Below are 16,918 nucleotides of genomic sequence, written 5' to 3'. Positions count from 1 at the left end.
CTCTTTTCAATGTAATATTAGTTTATGTGTTCTTGATCTTTGTGTGCTTCATTTTTTTGAAAAGATAATCTGATTTTGTTTTAAAGAAAACGTTTACATGTTTTTGTTCTCTGGTTCGAAACATAGAGTGATTGCATGTAATTGGAGCTAGTAATTAGGTTTATGCTTTGTAATCCTAATTCAAATAAGTAGTAAAGGCTTAGGACATAAGTCGAAATCAGATTGTTTATGCATTGAATTGACATGCTTTGTGTACTTGGATTTGCATAATTATTAACCAAACTTTCACATGAACTTAATAATTTGAAACTTGAGTTTGCATGATTGCTTTGATTGTGTGAAACCTGTTTTCGAAATATATTGGTTAGATGCTTTGCTTGATCAATTGTGTAAAGGGAAGTAAAATAAGAGACATTGTTTGCTTTTAACTTTGTTTCTTGGTTGATAACTTTTCATGGCATTAGTAAAGGATTAAGGATGCATGTAACAAATTGATCTTGAATTGTGGTAGATGAATTGTTACCAAAAGTTTCTGTTCATGATTCCATTCATCTTCAACTTTTTATTTTATTTTTGTTTTCTAAATTTTCATTCCAAAACCCCCAAAACCTTTCTTTGATTTCGTGATATGTGTTCTTGTATATAAGTTTGCATTTTTAGTTTTTCGTACCTGTAAATATTTCAAATATAATTTGAAAATACCTTAAAAGAATTCGTGAACTTTGTTTAGTTTTTAGGTTTTTAGTTTCAGTTCATGTGTGTTTTTCTAGTTAGTTTTGTGTTAGAATTAGTTTTTATTTAGATTTTGTGTTTGTGCTATATTTATTTGTATTTACTTTTATATTCCTGTTCTTTGTTTTAACTTTGTAAATAATACTTTATATTTATACATAATTCTTTATTTGTTTATGCAATTACAGGTGTACCCTCAATCCCCGGCTTGAACGATCCCTACTTATTCTATACTGATGATGACATTTTACAGGGTTAAATTGACACTCATTTCGAGCGTATCAATTTTTAGCACCTTTGCCGGGGATTGAAAAATCTCCATGTAAATCACACCACTATTAAGAAATTGAGGTTGGTAAGGGGTTGTGAATTATAACGGAATAGGTGAAGTCTCTTTTGTTAATATTGGCCTAAACTCCTTATTAGTGCCTAGTTCAGGTCCCTTAAGGTTAAGGGCGGCTTTTATTAACACTTGTTGAACTATCTTCACACTTATGACCTTTATCATCTTAGTAAGTATAACCTATGTGAAATGGTGTCTAGAAAGGGGACAACGTTCTTGACAGGTTCTTGAATCCAGAAGTGCGTACAAATGGGCCTAAACCACTATGTGGGAGTAGTTCATGCCAAAATGGATTCTGTCTCTCTTGTTCGCCCTCCCCCACCTGGCCATTTCAATAAGGTTGGCCAAAGGATTTGAAACAAAATTTGTGTCTAGGCGACTATACTTGGGCCGCATGTCAAAACCTTGATTCACAATGTCTTATTGAATTCAGCTACTTAAGAAAAAATTGTAAAGCATACATACATTTTCGTTGGCTTTGATTGTACATATATCATATATGTGACCTTTTTATGTGTATACCTTGGTCCACGTCATTTTGATTAATTTATTAACTTCTTTCATTTCCATTTCAATTACAGGATCAATGAATGTCCGGACCATCTGAACCACCCAAAGTATCACCATCTTCACTGACTGTCATTAAGGAAAGAATCGAAAGACTTAAGCGAAATTCAGATCTTTTTGATGTCACCACCCAGTTTTGTGAGCTTCAGTTAGATAGTGAAGGAAACCGAGTGGAGGGTGAATCAGAAGTGTCCAACACACCATTTGATCAATCACCACAGCAAACGCCATCCCCATCACTTCAAGCTTTACTTCCACCACCACCACCACCTCAACTAATGGCTCTCACCATCAGACAACTTTCCACCAGGAGGTGTCCCCACTTATATAATCTATCCTGATACAGCTGAGGGGACAACAACTAATTTTGAGTTGAAGTCTGGATTAATTCATCATCTTCCAACATTTCATGGGCTTTCTATAGAGCTACCTAATAAGCATCTCCAAGAGTTCCAGTTCATTTGCACAAGCATGAAGCCACAAGGAGCTGATGAGAAAATTTTAAAATTGAAGGCCTTTCCATTTTCATTGGCTGACAGGGCAAAGCAATGGCTTTATGAGTTGCCAACTAGACACATTACATCTTGGGATGACATGATGAAGGCATTTTTAGAGAAGTATTTCTCCACATCTCGTATCATCACGCTTAGGAAGCAGATAAGTGGTATCCAACAAGGACAAGATGAATCCTACGCAGAGTACTTTGAAAGGTTCAAGTCTCTCATCACTCAATGTCCTCAACATGGTATGAAGGCTGAGACCTTGCTCACTTGCTTTTATGATGGGCTCACAAACTTGGAGAGAGACATGCTTGATGCTGCTTGGAAGCCCATCATAAAAGCATCAAGTCTCTTTCCATCATGAAAGAAGTTAATAAATTAATCAAAATGACGTGGACCAAGGTATACACATAAAAAGGTCACATATATGATATATGTACAATCAAAGCCAACGAAAATGTATGTATGTTTTACAATTTTTTCTAAAGTAGCTTAATTCAATAAGACATTGTGAATCAAGGTTTTGACATGCGGCCCAAGTATAGTCGCCTAGACACAAATTTTCTTTCAAATCCTTTGGGCAACCTTACTGAAATGGCCAGGTGGGGGAAGGCGAACAAGAGAGGCAGAATCCATTTTGGCATGAACTACTCCCACATAGTGGTTTAGGCCCATTTGTACGCACTTCTGGATTCAAGAACCTGTCAAGAACGTTGTCCCCTTTCTAGACACCATTTCACATAGGTTATACTTACTAAGATGATAAAGGTCATAAGTGTGAAGATAGTTCAACAAGTGTTAATAAAAGCCGCCCTTAACCTTAAGGGACCTGAACTAGGCACCAATAAGGAGTTTAGGCCAATATTAACAAAAGAGACTTCACCTATTCCGTTATGATTCACAACCCCTTACCAACCTCAATTTATTAATAGTGGTGTGATTTACATGGAGATTTTTCAATCCCCGGCAACGGCGCCAAAAATTGATACGCTTGAAATGAGTGTCAATTTAACCCAGTAAAATGTCATCATCAGTATAGAATAAGTAGGGATCGTTCAAGCCGGGGATTGAGGGTACACCTGTAATTGCATAAACAAATAAAAAATTATGTATAAATATAAAATATTATTTACAAAGTTAAAACAAAGAACAGGAATATAAAAGTAAATACAAATAAATATAGCACAAACACAAAATCTAAATAAAAACTAATTCTAACACAAAACTAACTAGAAAAACACACATGCACTGAAACTAAAAACCTAAAAACTAAACAAAGTTCACGAATTCTTTTAAGGTATTTTCAGATTATATTTGAAATATTTATAAGTACGAAAAACTAAAAACGCAAATTTATATACAAGAACACATATCACGAAATCAAAGAAAGGTTTTGGGGGGTTTTCGAATGAAAAATTTAGAAAACAAAAATAAAACAAAAAGTTGAAGATGAATGGAATCATGAACAGAAACTTTTGGTAACAATTCATCTACCACAATTCAAGATCAATTTGTTACATGCATCCTTAAGCCTTTACTAATGCCATGAAAAGTTATCAACCAAGAAACAAAGTTAAAAGCAAACAATGTCTCTTATTTTACTTCCCTTTACACAATTGATCAAGCAAAGCATCTAACCAATATATTTCAAAAACAGGTTTCACACAATCAAAGCAATCATGCAAACTCAAGTTTCAAATTATTAAGTTCATGTGAAAGTTTGGTTAATAATTATGCAAATCCAAGTACACAAAGCATGTCAATTCAATGCATAAACAATCTGATTTCGACTTATGTCCTAAGCCTTTACTACTTATTTGAATTAGGATTACAAAGCATAAACCTAATTGCTAGCTCCAATTACATGCAATCACTCTATGTTTCGAACCAGAGAACAAAAACATGTAAACGTTTTCTTTAAAACAAAATCAGATTATCTTTTCAAAAAAATGAAGCACACAAAGATCAAGAACACATAAACTAATATTACATTGAAAAGAGCATCAAAATTGTTCCAAAAATAAGATTATGAACTCATAATTTCAGTTTACACAAAGAAAATAAAAAAAACAGGATTCTCTATCTACAATTACACATAACCGTGAAGATATGATGATAATGGTGGTATGAACAACCCTTGATTACGTCCCAAAATCCAAAGCATCTCCAAGGTGGCTGGACAAGGTGGTGATCACAGCTAGGAGGGTGGATGGCACAACTAAGCTCCTTGAAGATATGAAAACTGCTATGCAAGAAGACTAGAGAAGGGTAAGAAAATGGAGAGAGGAAGAAGATGGAAAATTGGATGATTCCGATCCTTTTTTTTGTTGGTCACCCTCCTCTCTTTATTTATAGCCTTAGTGTCTTGATATTTCTTCATAATTCGACCAATAGGAATCTTCCACAAGCAAGTAGAAATCAATTTGATTTAGAACTCCCAAAATATCTCTACAAAAAAAATATCTCTTTTAGGTTGTAGAAACCAAATTGAGTTAGAACTTCTTTGACACAAAACAGATTTCCGGCAGACTTGACCTCAATGTACTAAAACGGTCATAACTTCTTCTAGAAAATAGATATCGACGAGCTGTAAAAAGTTATGGAAACTAGACATCCGTAGCTTTCCAACCATGCAAAAGATCATAATTTTTTGAGCTCTGAACGATTTTTGACACTCCGTTGAAATTGACTGATCTGCACTGGCAGTTTTCCGAATCTGTAATGGATTTGACTTTTAAAGCACAACTTGTGTCCAATTCAGTTTCCCTTGCCATCACATGCCTATCACATGTCTTCCACGCCTTGTTTGAAGTAGAAACGTCAAGAACCTTCAAGAATCTTCAAGAATCTCACGGCAATTCTAATCCTTACTCAACTAGAAATCCAAACTCCATAATGTTTTGAAATCCAAATTCAAAGTGTACTCCTCTTCCATGTGCACGGCATATGATCTTCTTGAGACTTCTAGATGCTTCATGGACGTTCCATAGACTTCTCCTAGTTTCCACAGATCTCCTAGTATGAGTAGAACTCCATATCCAAGTAGGTTTCCTAGTCAAATACTGCTTCCTTTTGCCGAAATTCTCTAGACTCTTCTGGAACCTTCTTCGAGTAATTCTTATCCAACAGGGACTCCTTATCACACTAGAATTCCTTATCTGAGTAAAATTGTGTTTCCTTGTCAAAGTGGGAGAACTTCCATTTCTTCATTTCTTTCCATTTTCACGCCCTTTATGCTCTCCGTAGCAATTTTTGGACCTTGAGACTCCATTTTACCTGTAAAACACTAACTAAGTTAAATTGATCAAGATAAAGGAAATAACTTAGCAAAATATAGGGTTGAAACATTATAAACGTCGCATTTTACGCTCATATCACACTTTTCTGGGTTGCGGACGTCCGCTCCAAATCGTTCATGTATGTATGTATGTATATATATATTGTTGATTCTTTATATTCCTATGCAAGAATTATGTCTACAAAAAACCAACCAAATCCATAATCATTTGGTCACTCAAAATTGTGTAAACAAATGTAGTCAGTTATATATATATATATATATATATAGCCGTTCGAGAGCGGATGTCGCTCCTCCTGCCTCAATCAAGCGTTGATGGCGTGGCGCAGCTTGCCGGACGGAGGCCAGGGGTTTGAGAAGCCAGTCTGCAGTAGGGTGGAGTCGCCGATGACGAGGTTGCAGCGCTGCCCAGAATTTACAGTTGCAGGTGAGGTCGCTGCCCAGAAACCTTCAACCTCGATCTCCTCCGACCTCGATCGCTGCCCAGAAGCGGTCTAGGATGCCTCCAGCTTCCATCCGGCAAGCCCCGGGCCGCCACCGCCTCCTGAAAGCTACTACAACGTCGACGTCCGCACTTTAGTGATAGTGCGGACGTCCGCTTGTGATCAGCCCTATATATATATATACAGATCCTATCCAGAGCGGAGATCCGCTTTGAAAATTTACGTGTGAAGTTCAAGTTTTGGGTCACTTTTCGGTCGCATATCCACATCTCGATCGTTCAGTTTTTAGGTACTAGTGTATAGATCGTCTCTGCAAATTTTCAGCCAAAATGATGATCTCCTAATATATATAGTTGAATAACAAACTTTCGAACTCCGTTGTGAAGGTAAAAAGGTCCATGGAACTTTAATTATTTTTGCACTTAAAATCGTTTATACTCAAAATATATATAGACTATAAAAGTATTTTTAGGTAGAGGTATTTAGCTAGAGTGGTTGTATTATTATGATTATTTATTAATTTATTTAATTTTTTTTAACATGATCGAGAGTGGTTGCATTTAGGAGAGTGCAATCCATCATTAGTAGATCGCACCATTAATGCATGATCCCGCATCATTTAGCACTTTGGGTGGAGTGATTCAGTAGTGTTCAACAGGATTCATAACTCATAAGGACCTGGCTAAATCAAAAGAACGGTAGGGGCCAACAGTCATCACATGGAAAGCGCATATTTAATTACTAATTTAATTTAGTTAGGCAGTGTTTGATTGGTTCCCAAACGGAAGAAAAAAAAATAGAAATTTGATTGGAGACCAGAAGATATGTGGATAGATCTCCACATCGACTTCAGCAATCCAGACAAATGTGCATTATAATCGATCAACTTGTTCTCAACTTCTCCAGATCATAAATAAACACTACTTCCGCGTGTATCATATCTTAATTACCCCTCAGTACGTACAATAGCAAAATGCAATTATATATGAAATGGAACATCAACTTGGTTTTTCTCTCTTTGTTTTTTTCCTTATCTTTCAATGAACGAAGAGTCTTCTGTGGAATTTTCGTTTTTTTCATCTTTGGTTCCTTATCTTCAATGAATGACTGTCGTTTTTATTTTCGGTGACTTGTCATTTGGATGATTCATGAATAATCAAAGCTAGTCAGTTGTCACATATCAGAAGTTTTGAATAATCAAAGCTATGGTGCATGTCATTTATTTCTGCATAACCACACATGAATGCTCATATTTTTTTGTTTTTTTTCTCTGTTATTCATCATGTGTAAAACATGAAAAAGAAAAATCAAAACATGAGTAATTTCCATCCATATGTACTTAGTTCAGACCAAAACAAAAAAAAAATCTATATGTACTTGGTTATTACACCTGTATGTATATATAAATGAATGAACCCATCAAAGAGTTGGAGCAAGCAAATTAATCAAAGCTAGCTAGCCTGTATCTGCCTAGCTAAGGTAAGCAATCATGATGATGATGAAGCCTCAGCTGCAAAAACCACCCTCCTCCTCTTCTAGATCTAGTTCTCTCTTACCACTAAAACCCGGCAGCTCCGCCATTCTGAGCAGCCCTTCCTTCGTCAACATCCTTCCTGCACGCGGCCATACAAAGCACCACTTGACCAAAAAATATAATCGCATCCGTGCCTCCAGTGAAGTCAAGACAGCGACTGCAAACAACACAGGGGTGGATAAAAATGATACTGCAGTTACAGTGAAGGCAGTGGTTACGGTGCAAGAAACAGCGGCAAACATTCTCTCCACCCTTAGCTTGACTGCACCGCTCGACACCCTCACCGATATCGCCGGCAAAACCTTTCTTCTCGAGCTTGTCAGCGCTGAACTTGACCCTAGTAAGCAAACAACCGAAGAAATTAATTTAGTTAATTATTCATGTTCTAACTTCTAACTCATCCGATCTGATTCTCTACATATATTACTTGATTCCAACCAGCTTGAGTTTTAACTTTCAGAATCCTTTCCTCTCAATTGCTTCTGGGTATGAACTTTTAAAATCTTAAAAGTTAAAACTATATATGAACTTAATTCTGTTTTGGTTGGCTCAGAAAATATGTGTATTCCCCAGGAAATCAAGAACGGTGCTTGAAAGTCCTTGTGCTTCAAATTTAATTCACCACTTGAGGTGTTTTGGCTCGGGCCTTTAATATTAATGAGCTTAATTAATGAATGAGGCGTGAGCCAAAACAAGGGTTCAAAGTCTCTAGTTCATATTTAAATTTATTTGAGGTCAAAAACATTATTTTAGAGCTTTAACTACAATTATATATGTTAAAAACATATGACTGATTAACTACAGATTTTTGACCCAAAAAAAAATAAATTAACTGCAGATTTGGCTTATTTTGATTCCCACATCACCATTGGATTTTTCATATATATTTTTCATATGCTGAACTTTTTAGCGTGATTCAATTATATTTATTCGTTTGACGTTTTGTTTTATTTTATTTTAATGAAGAAGTCACTAACTGAGAAAAAAAAAAAGGACAAGTAATGAGTTACATCGTCAAGGAACTAACGAATTAATTGACAGGACCATAGAGAGGTTATCTACTATATGATTCTACTCGTCTGCTTTTTTTTTTTTTTTTTTGAAAGTTCTACTCATCTGCTTTGCGTAGTAGGTCCTCCGGCTAGTAGTACAATCATATATCACATCTTATTCTTAAGCATTTTCAAATCATATATAAATGATAGAAGTCTCAAACGTTTGGAAAATGCTATGAGGTATTCAAAAATGGCTGCCATGCGCTGTTATCGATCGAGCTCGATCACGAATATCTTTTTTAGATCGATTCAAAAATAAAAATAAAACGTCCACAAATTTTTTTGTTTCCGATACATTAATATTTTCATATCTCAAGTAAATTAATTAGATACACAGGTATATGGGTAGACTATTTTGAGAGCAAGTCAAGCTAGTATACTTATGTGTGAAGTCAGTATATCTCTGTATCAAATATAATCTATTTGATGTATTGATACATTAATGTAACTTAGAATTTTTTGCATGACAAATGCTAAGATTAGGTTGATCAATACTCTCGTACTACTAAGCTTATAGTTTCATGGTTATAATTTCGGAAAATTCTACAAAATGTTAACGTATGACATGCATACAATTGCCTTAAAAGTGGTAATTTGAGACCTCAAAATAGTAATATTAGTCCTCAAAGTTGTAACATGAGTCCTTAAAGTGGTAAATTTTCTTAGTTACCACAAGAGTCCTCAAAATAGTAATATTAGTCCTCAAAGTGGTAACATGAGTCCTTAAAGTGGTAAATTTTCTTAGTTTACCATATGAGTCCTCAAAATAGTAATATTAGTCCTCAAAGTGGTAACATGAGTCCTTAAAGTGGTAAAAATAGTTGATGTATGAGAAATGTTAACATACCATAGCTTTACCCTATAATTTCTTGTAATATATGAAGAAATTATATATATATATATATATAATGTACATATGTACTATATATCAATAGTAATTTTCCAAGGGCCTATTCAATTCCTGTCTTGAGTGGTCCCCTAGAAGCAAGGCATGCTACCCTTTTACCATTATATGTGAACGGGACAAGACTAGTCACAGAAGAAAAATTAGTCGTATTCACTGAAGATTTATTATAGGGGCACCAACAGAAAAGAAAAATATGTGTTTTAGAATAAAGAAAAGACAATGGGTCAATATCAATGATGAGTCAGTCTGTGGTCGTAACTCGTACGAGGTCTGCCACCAATAAAGATTTTAACATTTTCTTTAAGGAGACCTGAAAGCGATATACCCCATACCAACATCATCATGCACTGCCAAACCGGATCCTAATTGGCCCAAACTACCCGTCCGTGACCATGTCCTTTTTTTTCCCTCTTCAAGAATTACATTCTGTTTTTTCAAGAATTACATTCAAAAAAAGGATTCTGCACTTCCTTACTAAAGTGTAGGAATTTTACATTGTTAGGTTTTTGATAATCATGTCTACTTGAGGGAATGTATGTTGGCAAAATAAGTTATACTCATCAGTATCTATGTGATTCGTTTTTATAACAGAGAATGGGTTGGAGAAGGAAACAATAAAGGGGTATGCACACAAAGTGAACCAAAAAGAGACGATCGTCACGTACGAGAGTGTGTTAACGATCCCAGCGGGTTTCGGGCATATCGGAGCGGTTCAGGTTGAGAATGATCACCACAAGGAGGCTTACATCAAGAGTATCGAGATCACCGGCTTCCCAAATGGCACCTCTGTTAGTGTTCCATGTAATTCATGGACTCATTCCAAGTATGACAATAAGCAGAAGAGAATCTTTTTCACCAACAAGGTACATATGACTAGTTTCGTTTACACCAACATTAATGTCTCATGCATTCTAACGATGATGTGCTAATGTCGTCGACAATGAAACAGTCTTACTTACCATCAGAGACACCAAGTGGGATCAAGAGGCTAAGAGAAGAGGAGCTGCAACTTCTGCGAGGAAATGGCGAGGGTGAAAGGAAATCATCTGAAAGGATTTACGATTATGATACATACAATGATCTTGGAGACCCGGACAGCAAAGACGAGTTGGCTAGGCCTGTCCTTGGTGGCAAAGACCACCCGTACCCTAGGCGTTGCAGAACTGGACGACCACGCACTAAAAAGGGTAACCACCACTAACCAATAGCAACACTATATATAAGAGGGGGAAATTACTGGTCCCCCCTTTAACTTTTTAGGATTCGACAGTTCAGTCCCTGCTATTCCAATTTTAACAGATAACTCCCCACACATTCAAATTTCACATAATTTGGTCCAAAATGACCATTTTACCCCTCACTTCTTCTTTTTTATATATCTAATATATACACACACACACATATACATATACATACATACATACACACACACACACACACACACACACACACACACACACACACATACATTATATATATACACACAAATATGTATAAAATTATACATATATTTATATATCTACATATACATACATATATATATATAGATATACACACACATTAGATATATAAAAGTTGTGAATTTTTTTTATAATATGAAACATAAACATAGTATATAGACTTACCAAATACATAAACACATTAGATATATATACATACATATACATATATATATATATATATGTATATGTATATGTAGATATATATATATATATATATAAAGAGAGAGAAGAATAAAAAATATATATACAGACACACACACACACATATATACATATGTATAAAAGAGAGAGAGAAGAATAAAAAAAAACAAAAAAAAATAAGTGAGGGGTAAAATGGTAATTTTGGATCAAATTGTGTGAAATTTGAATGTTTAGGGAGTTATCTGTTAAAATTGAAATAACAGGGACTGAACTGTCGACGCACCAAAAGTTAAAGGGGGGACCAGTAATTTTCCCATATAAGAGCTATATATGTGATTATTCTTATCATATTATTGTGTGAATGCAGATCCATTATCAGAGGAAAGAAGCAGCAGCGTGTATGTGCCAAGAGATGAAGCGTTTGCAGAGTTGAAACAGCTCACATTCTCTACAAAGACCCTGAAATCTGTGCTGCACGCATTGCTTCCTCAGCTTGAGATAACACTTGTTGATCCAGAGCTAGGATTTCCCTACTTCACAGCCATAGATTCATTGTTCAATGAAGGAGTCACATTGCCTAAGCCAAAAGCTAGTGGCTTTTTTCAGTCAATCATACCAAGGCTAGTCAAGGCAATTAGCGATGGACAAGATGATCTCTTGCTCTTTGAGACCCCTGAAATACTTGATCGTATGCCTCTAGCTACCTCTTTATATATCTATACAAAACTAATAAACAAGAATTAATTCTCTTCTGAAAACCTCATTGTTGGCCTCATGTCCCATTTGTATACTGCCTTGATATTGATAGCTCTCAAATTATGCAGGTGATAAATTTTCTTGGTTCAAAGACGAAGAATTTTCTCGGCAAACTCTAGCTGGTCTTAATCCATATAGCATAGAGCTAGTTACGGTATGCTTTCTTCTTGAATTTTCCGTTACCAAAAGAACTCTTTCACTTCAATTAGAAAACCCAACATGTGCATTTTGGTTTTTCCAATATCTATTTAAAAACGAAACCAGACTATCTATGGTTTGGTTGATCAACTTCCATTTTTTGCTCTAATGGCACTAAATTTGTAATGACGTATCAGGAATGGCCATTGAAAAGTAAACTTGACCCCGAGATTTATGGCCCAGCTGAATCATTGATCACCACAGAACTGGTGGAGAATGAGATCAGAGGCTTTATGACTGTCAATGAGGTATAACATATATATAAATTCCATTCTCATATCACAGTTTGTCGTTTGTTTTGTTACTTTTGTGTGAAAGGGAAAAATTGGTTTAAATTGAAATGCAGGCCTTAAAAAGAAAGAAGCTCTTTATTTTGGATTATCATGATCTGCTCATGCCTTATGTGAACAAAGTGAGAGAGGTTGAAGGAACCACACTGTATGGTTCTCGGACACTTTTCTTCCTCAATGAGAATGGCACACTGAGGCCTGTTGCCATTGAACTCACTCGGCCACCCATTGGTGACAAGCCCCAATGGAAGGAAGTGTTTACCCCAACATGGGATGCCACTGGTTGCTGGCTTTGGAGGCTTGCGAAAGCCCATGTTTGTGCCCATGATTCAGGCTATCATCAGCTTGTCATCCACTGGTAAGTATTTGGTACCCCAAAAATTACTCAAAACCTTTTTTCATAGTGCCAGCTAGTTACCAAATTGGTCCTTTATATTTGATTCTGAAACCGTGATAAAAATGTAAAATGGCTAATCCTCAAGCCTCCATCTCAAGCATGGATATGGGGCAATTAGCAAATGCGCGTCTTTCATGGTTGTAACTACTTTTTAATGTTATATTTTCACAGGCTGAGGACTCATTGTTGTACAGAACCATACATAATTGCAGCTAATCGACAACTAAGTGCAATGCATCCCATCTATAGGCTTCTACATCCTCATTTCCGTTATACAATGGAAATCAATGCTCTGGCTCGAGAAGCCCTCATTAATGCAGGTGGAATAATTGAGACCTGCTTCTCACCAGCAAAGTACTCAATTGAGCTCAGTTCTGCTGCTTATGACCAGCTTTGGCGCTTTGACATGGAAGCTTTGCCTGCAGATCTAATCAGAAGGTCTTTTATATGATGAAACTACTATAAAATTTATTCACATTGTGTGATGCAGGAACTTGATTGGAAGTTTAGAAAAACAACAAATTTAAATAAGACTTCATGGAATTTCAGCTACTAATTGACTTGTTTGCATTACTTTCAGGGGAATGGCAGTTGAGGATCCTACAGCTGAGCATGGTTTGAAGCTAACAATTGAAGACTACCCATTTGCAAATGATGGTCTCATTCTGTGGGATGCCATTAAGGAGTGGGTGGGTGACTATGTGAACCACTATTATCCAGACCCAACTCTTGTTGAATCTGATAACGAGCTTCAAGCTTGGTGGACAGAAGTTAGAACCGAAGGCCATGCAGATAAAAAAGATGAACCATGGTGGCCTGTTTTGAAAACCCCAGAAGATCTCATTCATACTTTGACAACTATAATTTGGGTTACAGCTGGACATCATGCTGCAGTGAACTTTGGTCAGTACACGTATGCCGGATACTTCCCGAACCGGCCCACAATAGCTCGAAGCAACATGCCAACCGAAGATCCAAACGAGGATCTTTTCAAGATATTTTTGAAGAAACCAGAAGCTGCATTGCTGAGGTGCTTTCCCTCACAGATTCAAGCAACAAAAGTGATGGCTGTCTTGGATGTATTATCGAACCATTCACCCGATGAGGAGTATATTGGTGGGAATGTGGAGTCATCTTGGGCTGAAAACCCAGTGATAAACGCAGCTTTCGAGCGGTTCAACGGCAATTTGAAGAGGCTAGAAGGAATTATCGATGAGAGGAACACCAATATGAAGCTGAAAAACAGAGTCGGAGCAGGGGTTGTTCCATATGAGCTTTTGAAGCCATTCTCAGAACCGGGGGTCACAGGAAAGGGAGTTCCCAACAGCATCTCCATCTAAATGTGTTGATGCGCGCTTTCTTAATTGTATTAGTAACTAACGCCTAATTAATCTGCATCCGTCAGTGATAACTAATAATGTGAAGCCTAAATATTTCCATGAGAAATGGTTTCGTTTCACTCTCATTATTTCTTTGAGCTAAAGATTAATGTAGCTTCACTTAATTATTGTCTATGAAACAATCTAGGAAATATAATCCCTTTGGCATTATTAGACCTGCTGAAGTCAGTTGGGCAACAAATCTGAGATAAATCCATTTCCAAGAGACCTGCCTCATGTGTTACAAGCACTTGTATACAAAGTTCGTTCACAAAATATATATTAAAAAGAAAAGAGAAAAATAAAAAAGACTTGATGTTACGTCTAATTAAATTAAGTGTGAGATAATTCCCTGTGCAACCAGCTAGTTGCTGTATTTTTCCAGAATCTGGATCTTAGAAAAACATTTTGAGAGCCGCCGGCATGTTCCCTTTGGTAAAAACGCAGACACAAATTGTATATTTTAATTCCCACATGACCAATGAGTTTTCTTTCACGACTGTATATTATATGACAGGGTAGAGAGTATTACGAACTTTCAATTTTTTTTTTTTTTTTTTTTTTTTTTTGAGAAACTGTCAACTCAATTTTATTAATAATAAACAGAATAAAAATTACAACTGATAGATGTAGAAACTACAGCAAAATATAAAATAGCAAGAGAAATACTAGATGCAACAAAGCATTGGAAATAAAACCTAGCAAGGGTACGAAGGGATGCAATTAAGCATTTGATGAGGCACCAGACAGAGTCCGGGCTATGTAAAACGGTACCAATAGTATGGTCGACCGTACTTCCACGCAAAGATATACGTCGAATAGAGGGTAACCTTCTATCAAGGTAACCGCCGGTAGTGTGACCGACCTTGCCTACCCCACGCAAAAAAATGCGCTGAATAGAGAGCAATCTTCTACCTAAGTAACCAAAGAAGCAATTCCAACATGCATTTAGGGCCCAAAAACAGTCTCCTGGATCCCAAATGCGAACCCTAACAACTTCGGGCTCATTCACCAGCTGCCAAGCCCCAAGGAAGGCCCAGCCCAAATTCCACTTGAGCAACCCAACAAAATAGAGGCCCAGGCCCACCAGGGTACTTTGGGCACCCAACGCCTCTCTGGGCACCAACCATGATCGCGTCTCTGACCTCGGGTTCGACCACCGCTCCACCGCCCTTCGTCGGAGAAAGAAACTCACGGCTCCATCAACCCGACAACCCCCGCCGCCTCCAATGCCAATACTGACCGCAGTACAGATGTCGCCCAAGCACCACTCCCATCGCCTCTTCATCGCCCTGGAAAGCCGGATCGAAAACCAACTCCTAAGCCTGACACCAACCACGATCGAACCAGCCCAGGCGACGATGGCTCCCATCAAAGCTGACCCACACGCCGACAGCCCACCATCTACCTTTCTGCATCTTCCGGTCGTCGAATCTTGCCCACCAAGGGACCTAAGCAGAAACTGACCAGACCCGGAAAATGACCGTTTCTCCAAACACAAACGCCACGATCTCACCAAATTTGCCAGCGCCTCTGGTAGTTTGAGACATACTGGAAAACAAGATACCGTCAGGATCCCTGGATCCCAAACTTTCCTGTCACCAACAGCCCCTAATCCAAGAGGACGACGAACCAAAGGCGACCACAAAGTCCAGATCGAACCAATCTGAGGAGGAGTGAACGGCCTCGCTTCAACACTGGTCGAGGACCTCGACTCCTTGGAGAAGAACAAATAAAAGGGAGAGACGGCCTGGACCGTGCTCGATAGCTGCGACACCAGGGGAAGTGCCGGAATTTTGCTCCATCGGAGATGGAGGAAGTTGCAGAGACGCATACCCATGGGCGGCGTTCTCTCAAACCCTAGCAGAGTGATAAAATTTGTTGAGCCTAAGTTAGAATTACGAACTTTCAATTTGAATTGATTTGATTTTCACACAATTAATTTTCTTCCACAATTTAATTTCATAAAATGGTTATTCTTTGTTGGGGCCCAGAGTCGTTGTAAGATAATGGCAATTAGGCCAAGTCTTCAGAAGACTCTTAACGTTTCATAAGCAACTTGACATCCTCATGAGTTCAGCTGCTGATCAGATTACCATACTTCAGCTTGAAGCCTTGACATGAACTTTTCTAATAATTGAATTGTTTTTTCAAACCTACCAGTCATTGACATTTTTTTAGCTCCATTTCATTTTCTGTTACGATTATTAATCTCTTAATTAAATAATAGTATATATATATAAGACTAAATTCTGCTTGCTATAATAGTATAATAGTAAGCAGAATTGATCGCCACAAATTATGACGTCGTTGCCAAACACTGCATACTTATCAAAGCGTCGACCAGAATTTTAGTACTATACATTATATCGTTGATACATCATTAATATATAAATCTATACATGCATGATGAAACTTGGGAACGACTCATTCTTGCAATTGAGCTGCCTACTACATCTTCCAACTCCTGTTAATTACAAAACATAAGAAGAGTAGATAAGTAGCAGAAACACAAAACATGATCCAAAATCCAGGACCATTGATCTGATGTGATTTGATCAATCACCATAAATTAACCACAAAGATGAGTTACTTGGTGTACTTTTCGTTAGTTGGCTCTATAAGGGAAAAAAATAAAATAAAATAATAATACTTTTTTGAGTTCGTACATTTTACTAAGGATCTTTATTATGTGTAGTGTCTGAACTTTATTGAACTGGACAATATAGTATCTAAACTTCAAAAATTATCAATTAGGTACCTTAATTTAAAAAAAGTGAATCAATTTTTGTCCAAGCTCCGTTAAAATCAAGGGTAGATATGATATTTAACATACTTTTCAATGAGAATTACTTATTTGCCCATATGAAAAGGTT

At 37.0% G+C, this 16,918-nt stretch overlaps 1 protein-coding gene across 2 annotated transcripts in view; it reads left to right on the top strand.

The window, feature by feature from the left end:
• The window catches only part of LOC133715732 (linoleate 13S-lipoxygenase 2-1, chloroplastic-like), an 84,547-nt gene extending 70,419 nt beyond the window's left edge, over positions 1 to 14,128 (top strand). Inside the window, exons 1-9 of one of the 2 annotated variants that reach the window (XM_062142356.1) lie at positions 7,297 to 7,757; positions 9,971 to 10,242; positions 10,329 to 10,566; positions 11,390 to 11,710; positions 11,847 to 11,932; positions 12,114 to 12,224; positions 12,323 to 12,624; positions 12,835 to 13,101; positions 13,244 to 14,128. In XM_062142356.1, coding sequence (XP_061998340.1) covers positions 7,373 to 7,757; positions 9,971 to 10,242; positions 10,329 to 10,566; positions 11,390 to 11,710; positions 11,847 to 11,932; positions 12,114 to 12,224; positions 12,323 to 12,624; positions 12,835 to 13,101; positions 13,244 to 14,003 — 2,742 coding nt within the window. In that variant the 5' untranslated portion in view covers positions 7,297 to 7,372 and the 3' untranslated portion in view covers positions 14,004 to 14,128. Of the gene's footprint in view, positions 1 to 7,296; positions 7,758 to 9,970; positions 10,243 to 10,328; positions 10,567 to 11,389; positions 11,711 to 11,846; positions 11,933 to 12,113; positions 12,225 to 12,322; positions 12,625 to 12,834; positions 13,102 to 13,243 lie in introns of those variants that run through there. The other variant, XM_062142357.1, reaches the window with a different exon arrangement.
• The last annotated feature ends 2,790 nt before the right edge of the window (positions 14,129 to 16,918 follow it).

The sequence above is a fragment of the Rosa rugosa genome, chromosome 6 (genome assembly GCF_958449725.1).
Source record: "Rosa rugosa chromosome 6, drRosRugo1.1, whole genome shotgun sequence".
NCBI lineage: Eukaryota > Viridiplantae > Streptophyta > Magnoliopsida > Rosales > Rosaceae > Rosa > Rosa rugosa.
The sequence above is the reverse complement of the archived record's forward strand: the minus strand, read 5'-3'. Positions and strand labels throughout refer to the sequence as shown.